Source organism: Pelecanus crispus, chromosome Z (assembly GCF_030463565.1).
Source record: "Pelecanus crispus isolate bPelCri1 chromosome Z, bPelCri1.pri, whole genome shotgun sequence".
NCBI lineage: Eukaryota > Metazoa > Chordata > Aves > Pelecaniformes > Pelecanidae > Pelecanus > Pelecanus crispus.
Genome location: NC_134676.1, coordinates 46554358 through 46562834, shown reverse-complemented (window position 1 = coordinate 46562834; position 8477 = coordinate 46554358). Strand labels below are relative to the sequence as shown.

The following is an 8477-nucleotide window of genomic DNA, read 5'->3' as shown; positions in this document are numbered from 1 at the left end:
TCAAAGTCAAGGTTTCTCAAAAAGTAAAAACTAAATTTTCAGGAACACTTCTTTTTGCATAAGAGTTGATGATGGTCAAGTTTAGTATTTAAAAAAAAATCCAAACACAACAGCAAAAAATACTAACTCAAACACTTCTAATCACCCTTACCTTACCTACACTGCAGAATGCAGAATTTGCACCCTCCAAGCAGAGCCTGTTTGACAAGCAAGTAAACTTTCACTTGCTCCAAAGAGAGTTTTATGGTTGGAAAATCTGTGTTCATGTGTTGTAAGGTGATCCTTTCTAAACTTACATGAATGTTTAAAGCACATTTTCCTGACAAACTAGTTGCCTGCTGAAGAGTGAATGATGGGGTTTGCCTGGGAAAACATTGGTTTATGCATGTGCTGTCCAGAGGAAAACACAGTTAAGCCCTATCATATCATTAGCGATGTATGGAGTACTAGCACTGGGACGGGGAGGGCAGGGGACTAAAAAAATCCTACAGAGAGCAACTAAACAGTGGTCCAGGTCAAATCCACTGACAAGTTAGTGTACTGCAAGAATAATCTGTTTACAGGACTTCTGAGTAACTTCAATTTGGCTCTGTTTAGCCTCCTTTGCATTACAGTTTCTACATAGCGTGTAACAGATAAAAATAATGCTGTAGCAAAATGGATGTGCTGCTTAGAACTACTCAAGGCTGTTGTTAAACTGCATGCTTTAAGCCTAACTCACTGAGAGTGTGTTGAGGAAGAGACATTTGCTTTTTGTTGCGTTTGTGGTTTGGGGATTGGTTTCACGTGGGTGTGACTGACCAGTAAGCCCCTAAAATGGAATAAGGTTAAGAGGAGATGGGCAAGGGTGATGTCCTTGTGAAGCTCAGCAAATGATGTGGGGTGTGATGCGCCCCAGCTGCTGCAAAGATGACTTTATCTGAACAGAAAGAGGACCAGAGGGAGGGTAGCCTTTGTTTTAGATAAATGACTGTCAACAGTAGTGGATCAGCTGGTCATGTAAATGTTTCTCCTCGAGTTCTTTAGAGAGAGTGACTGTCAAAGCTATCATCCTGCTAATTCAATTACATTATGCAAAACTCAGTATCTTTCATTCAAATAGTAACTACTGTGCAAATCTAGACAGAGGAACTACCATTGCTGAAAGCAGACAGCAGCTTATGGAGTCCTGTTAACTAGCTGTAAAACATTGTAGAGACAACAGAACACAGAATATGGATATTCACACTGGCTACCCAAACAGGGAGAGCAAGAACTTTATTCAATACATTAAGTGCTAGTTTGTCTCAAATGTAACGCTGCCATTAAATGTGATGCAGTATCTAAAGCTGCTCTGAAGACGCAGCTATCTGCAACATTTGTTGCATCGCATCTTCAAAAAGGCATTTGTTTGCAGACAAATAAAACCCAGCTGAAGATTTAATGTATTTCACATCAAATTCTAATAGAGCCAAAGTGTAACAGTTGTTCCTTATTCCAAAGACTGAAGGTTTTCCCCCTCCAAGCACAAACTGTTCAGTACTTGCCCAGCATATGCTACTGAAAGAGAAAAGCTCTAATTCCATGCCTGTTATTCAGTAACTGAAATGTACTTTTTCTGTGAAGACAACCATGTTTCACATTCAGTTGTTGATTCAGTGACAATGAGTCAGTGTACATTACGTTCAACACTGCATATGTATGTGTGTGTATATTTTTTTAATGTGGATGTGTGTGTATATGCACATGTGCCTGTGACAGCTCTGAAGCGGAAAAAAAATATGGCTTGAATGTAAGAATAATCTTAATGACATAGGTGTACTAGGGCTACAAATTTTGGTTTTGGGCCCAAAGGCTGCACATACTGCCAGCTCTGTTTTCACATGAACAAGTGTAACCAGAGCTGAAAGCTCATCTCCCATGGGCTCAATTGCCTAATACTCCTATTTATCAACTAAAAGTTTTTTACCAGGGCTTTTTACTTCTGAGTCTTTTTAGTTATTCTTTAGTATTCTTATGTTAAGCACAGACATTCCTCTCCTCTTTCCTTTAAAGGCACTTTCATAGTAATAAGCTCTTGCCAATGCTATACCACAGTACTACATATGATTCAAGTGGACCACATAGTATCAACACTATCATACATAAATGACGGTTGTGGAGAGAGAGATGAATTCCTTTCTTTGCAAACTTACTGTGATTTACATTAATCTAAAACTCAAAGCTGAAATGCAGTAGTTTTTCCCTACGACACTCCCTACAGTAATGCTAACAGCATACTACCTTGTAGTAGTGCATTAAAGAGTAATATGACTAAGATCTGCAACACAACTTAACCTCTTCCTAAGATGCATGCCATGTTTTACTACTATTTGTGTATATATTTACATCTGCTACCATTTGCTTTACATGAAGGAGTAAAGCTAAACCAGGAGTGACTGTTAGGAGCAGACGTGCTTAACAGATAGAGCTATTTTGGTACCTTAAATATGACAGATAACTGAGATTTAGTAAGTTCTCTTTTCACAGCTAGGCGAAGGAATTGGATCACTGTCACCACTTACAATTAATAATTTCTTGTGTATACTTAGATACTATCAACTCAAGAAACTCTTAAACCATATTCAAGTCTGACAGACTGAAAAAGAAAATTGTCACACTTAGCTGCTCTAAGACACTTTTGGTTTAATGAGCAGTAACCAACTACACTAAATATCATCCTCACAAAGTTTTGGGTTGAGTGGGTTGTGGTGGGGGTTGGGGTTTTTTTTTGGGGGGGGAGGGTGGGGGGAAGGGTGTTAATTAAACAGTGTTAAAACCAGCCCACTTTTTTTTTTTTTAAACCAGAGTTTTTAACAATCTGCTGATTATACAGGTACACTTTGACATGTCCTTTAAAGCATTCCCCAAAGAACCAATTTGTCATTCTTTTTGAGAAACACATCAAAGTTAAGAGGAGTAAACGGTAACTTTGCAGCAGCAGGAACCAGACTGAAAAGTAAAACAATCATTTCAGCCTTCCCAGAGAACAGTCAGAACTGAACCAACTGCATTACACCAGATTCAGCCCAGTAGCATAACAAGGTTTCAAATTTTTAGTAGAAAAAGGAAGGGTGGCTTTTAAGTATTTCACTGCTTTCCTTAGCAAAAAGAGATGTTAGTAAAAGAAGAGGCTACACCTTCAAAACACAATGGAAAAGAGGCGAGCCTTGCAAAGAAGCTCTCCACACCTATACACACACTCACCCCTGCAAGCAAAAACAAATAAAGTTTCAGACAGATTCTTCCCTGTTCAAAGGGATAATGGGAACAGGAAGGAAAGAACAAGCAAAAAAATTCCAAGACCCCCATAGACAAAATCACTTCTGTTCCACAATCATGAAATTGCCATTTTTGGCAGAAACACCCGAACACATATTGAAAGAGCAGCAGCAGTGATTTCAAGTAGTAGCTTGCTCCTGCAAGGTGAGAGAGTAATTTACATTACTTCATCCAGTTCAATTACTCAAAAAACAGCAGCATGGGTTCCTCTAACACCAGCACTTTCTTTGCTTTTGCACATTCATTCTACTACAGGTTGTCAGAGTATCTCTATGCCACTAAAATGAGCTCCTTGTGGAATCTGAAACCTCATGTTATAGCAAATTGCCATATAAGTAATTTAACAGTATAAGAAAAGTCCTTCGGGCAGCACTACTTTGCAGACCATCTGTTTGGAGCATACAGAAAAGAGTCAGTAGTCTTTCTAGGATGATTATATCCTACTTGTGTAAAGCCTTACCACTGAGATAAAAGTTACTTTAAGCTTCTGAATACTGTTAGAGCTTACTCCAAAGCAAACCAGTTTTTTTTCTTCAAGTCTCATCCGCTATTTGCTCTCAAAGGAGACTGCTTAGAACTGATACAAACCAAAGTGAGGCAGAGAACAGGAGAAAAGAAAGGTTTATATTAATTGACTTTCCCAGCAAATTGAAAGAATTACTTCAAGTTGAGCAGGCAGTTGAAGACTCCTTTGAGGCTGACAGCTACTTCCAAAATGTCCAGTGTGGTTGTCCTCTCATTTCTTTCCCTCATCACTTCTGGAACCATTTCCTTGTTTCTTTTGGATCTCTGAGATGGCTCTGAGTGTCCCCTGTGACAGGCAACAAGTTAGGCTATCTGGCTCAAGTGATGAAGTATGTTAAAGCTGCAAGGAAAGGACGTCCCACCTCATCCCCCATGTCACACAAACTTCTTGGTAAGGCATGAAACATTTCAGTTTGTAGTTGCTCCTGATAAAATTAAAAGCTTCCTTAGCAATTTAGTTCTGTCTTTAGCTCCGAATTCTTATTTTACTTCACTTTCAACATCTTCAAAGTAGTTGCAGATTGTATCTTGTTACTGAAGCATGACTTATGGTTAGCTATCAATTCAAAGCAGCTGTGCTGCCTGAAGTTTAAAAATCACTTCTGTTTAGAGAGATGTCGACTGTTTTGGGTGAGCAAGGTCTGCTGTTTAGGTCTGGGTTTTGTTTGGTTTTTTTTTTCTTCAGACTACATCCAAATAGCAAAAGCTGAGATCTGATATTCTGTGAAAATAATATCTCAAACCCAAACCAATAAGCACTTTCCTTTATTTGCTGAACTCTGAAGAACTGCAGCTTGTGACTGTGTGAAATATACACTTCATTCAAAGAAAGAGGGAAGGCAGCTTTCAAATGTACAGTGAAATAGAGTCCCAATTGCAGACCATGTTGTACAGTTTACATTTCACCATGGTGTCATGGAGAACTTGATATAATCTCTATATACACATTTTTAAACATCATACTCTTGAACTTCATTTGAAACCTTGTAGTGAAGTACTGTAAGCCTTCACACAGTTTTCACAAATGGAGGCAGACACTGGAACCCATGACAGGATCCCAGTCCACCAGTATCTCCAGAACCCAACTCCACTAGCAGAGGGCTGCAATCATTCCACACCAAACACTCAAACAGCTTTTCCAGGAGAAACAGACTTTCTTTATCCACGCCAGCATAAAACTGGTCTCTTCACAGTAACACCAAAGCTACTTTGAGCTAACACCATTCATGACAGTTCTTCAAGCTAAAGCCGGAAAATCCTCAGGATCATCAGGATTTGGGGCAACCAGCTGCACCTATAAAGAAAGAAAGGAAGCTTTATAAAAATGAATGCATTTCAAAAGCATCTGACAGCTATGTATATGTATTTTACCCTGAAAAGTGTTCATTCTTCTCTTCAAGTTAAATGCTTTGTATCTATCACTATCACAGAAATGCTAAGCATTTATCTCAGAAGTTATGACTACTAGAATTTCTTCAGTGCGAACATATTTATAATGCTGATCTACTGCCTGGGGAGGACCAGATCATCACAAGTTCTGCAGCACTGAAGTGAATTAAAAAAAAAAAAAAGTAAAGCAATCTCACCCAAAATACTGTTTTTAGAAGCAGCAGGCAATCCTTTTTATATTCTAAGGCTACTGCACATATTAGATTGTAGTTTTAAACTCTATGCTCTGTTACTACAAAGAGCCTGCTTCATTCAGAAGAAACAAATGCATCAAATCACTTCTGTATCATTCTGTTAAGTTCCCAACCTTGAAGTATTTTACTCATACTACACAGAAGTAAACCGAGACCATCAGTTAGTACAAAGCAAAAAGATGTAATTTTTCAGTGCACAAATGCTTCCCCACCCCACCCCGCCAAGAAAAAGGCCAGTGGAAGTTTTTTTTAAATGGTTATATTGAACACTTCTATCATTCTGTAGGATGCTGTAGGGTTCTGTCTTCATCTGTAGGACTGCAGATTTACTGATCTTACTCCCAGTAATAAAAGTACTACTACTGTACTATACTGAAATTTTTTGTATGGGATACAGCCTTTAGTCATTTTAATTACTTCCTAATTTATATCAAAACCCATTGCAGAAACAAGCCTTAATTGCATCCTTTCCTCTCACTACCAATACAGCAACTAGTAATCACACCTTTTGAAATTTATGTGTTAAGAGTTGTGAGCCTGAACTGGTATTTAGTTTTAAGTAACATGACATGGGTCAGGAAGTCAAAATAACCAGGCCAACATACTATGAGGCAAGAAAGAAATGGGAAAACTCACCTGATTAACAGGTGGCTCAGAGGCTGGTGCCATTGGTGGAATTTTGGGTTTTTCGATCATGGGGAGGTTTACACAGCACCAGGCCTGCTGGCAGCTGATGGAGATCAGCTGTCTCCGAAGGGGAAAAAGATTCTCGCCCATGAGTTGGCAGGACTCATTGAGAGGGCTTTAAACTAGGTTTGAAGGGGGAAGGGGATATAAACGGGCCCGCTAGTGAGGAGCCCAGGGGCGGCATGGCAACATTGGGGGCAAAATCGATAGCCCGGCTCAAGTGCATCTACACCAATGCACATAGCATGGGCAACAAACAGGAGCTGGAAGCCCTTGTGCAACAGGATAGCTATGACATAGTTGCCATCACAGAAACGTGGTGGGACGACTCTCATGACTGGAGTGCTGCACTGGATGGCTATAAGCTCTTCAGAAGGGATGGGCAAGGAAGGAGAGGCGGCGGGGTGGCTCTGTATGTTAGGGAGTGCTTTGACTGTATAGAGCTCGACAGTGGTGATGATAGGTGATGATAAGGTCGCATGCTTATGGGTAAGGATGAGGGGGAAGGCCAACAAGGCAGATGTCCTGTTGGGAGTCTGCTATAGACCACCCAATCAGGATGTAGAGATAGATGAAGTGATCTACAAGCGGATGGCAGAAGTCTCACAATCACCAGCCCTTGTTCTAGTGGGGGACTTCAACTTGCCAGACATCTGCTGGAAATACAACACAGCAGAGAGGCAACAGTCTCAGAAGCTCCTAGAGTGTGTGGAGGCTAACTTCCTGATGCAGCTGGTAAGTGAGCCTACCAGGGGAGGTGCCTCACTTGACCTGCTGTTTACAAACAGAGAAGGGCTTGTGGGAAATGTCGAGGTCGGAGGTCGTCTTGGGCTTAATGACCATGATATGATAGAGTTCTCGATTCTGGGCGATGTAAAGAGGAGGGGCAGCAAAACTATTACCATGGACTTCCAGAGGGCAGACTTTGGCCTGTTCTGGACACTGGTTGGGAAAGTCCCTTGGGAGGCAGTCCTGAAAGGCAAAGGGGTCCAGGAAGGCTAGGCCTTCTTCAAGAAGGAAGTCTTAAGGGCACAGGAGCAGGCTGTCCCCGTGTGCTGCAAGATGAACCGCCAGGGAAGACGACTGGCCTGGCTGAATAGGGAGCTTTTGCTGGGACTCAGGGAAAAAAGGAGAGTCTACTGCCTTTGGAAGAAGGGGCGGGCAACTCAGGAGGAGTACAGGGATCTTGTTAGGTCATGCAGGGAGGACATTAGAAAAGCAAAAGCCCAGCTAGAACTCAATCTGGCCAATGTTGTAAAAGATATAAAAACATTTTTTATTAAGTACATCAACAATAAAAGGAGAGCCAAGGAGGATCTCCATCCATTCCTAGATGTGGGGGGAAACGCTCTCACCGAGGACAAGGAAAAGGCTGAGGTACTTAACACCTTCTTTGCCTCTGTGTTTAACAGCCAGACCAGTCATCCCCAGGGTACTCAGCCCCCTGAGCCGGAAGACAGGGACGGGGACCAGAATGGAGCCCTCATCGTCCAGGAGGAAGCAGTTAATGACCTGCCATGCCACCTGGATGCTCACAAATCTATGGGGCCAGATGGGATCCACCCAAGAGTATTGAGGGAGCTGGCAGAGGAGCTCACCAAGCCACTTTCCATCATCTATCACCAGTCCTGGTTAACAGGGGAGGTCCCTGATGACTGCAGGCTTGCCAATGTGACGCCCATCTACAAGAAGGGCTGGAAGGAGGACCCGGGGAACTACAGGCCTGTCAGCCTGACCTTGGTGCCGGGAAAGATTATGGAGAGGTTCATACTGAGTGAACTCAACAGGCAAATGCAGATCAACCAGGGGATCAGGCCCAGCCAGCATGGGTTCATGAAAGGCAGGTCCTGCTTGACTAACCTGATCTCCTTTTATGACCTGATGACCCACCTGGTGGATGAAGGAAAGGCTGTGGACGTCATTTACCTGGACTTTAGCAAAGCCTTTGACACCATCATCCATAATATTCTCCTTGGGAAGCTGGCAGCTCATGGCTTGGACGGGTGTACTCTTCACTGAAAAAAAACCTGGCTGGGTGGCCGAGCCCAGAGAGTAGTGGTGAATGGAGTTAAGTCCAGTTGGCAGCCGGTCATGAGCGATGTTCCCCAGGGCTCTGTTCCGGGGCCAGCCTTGTTTAATATCTTTATCAATGATCTGGATGAGGGGATTGAGTGCACCCTCAGTAAGTTTGCAGATGACATCACGTTGGGTGGGAGTGTCGATCTGCTGGAGGGTACGATGGCCCTGCAGAGGGACCTGGACAGGCTGGACCAATGGGCTGAGGCCAGCTGTATGAGGTTTAACAAGGCCAAGTGCCGGGTC

The 8477-nt window shown here is 42.4% G+C and overlaps 1 protein-coding gene across 1 annotated transcript in view; it reads right to left on the bottom strand.

Moving 5' to 3' along the window:
- Positions 1–5062: 5062 nt before the first annotated feature.
- HABP4 (hyaluronan binding protein 4) overlaps positions 5063–8477 on the bottom strand; it is a 28080-nt gene continuing 24665 nt past the window's right edge. Inside the window, exon 8 of the mRNA XM_075726895.1 lies at positions 5063–5119. Within this exon, the coding sequence (XP_075583010.1) occupies positions 5063–5119 (57 nt within the window). The remainder of the gene's footprint in view (positions 5120–8477) is intronic.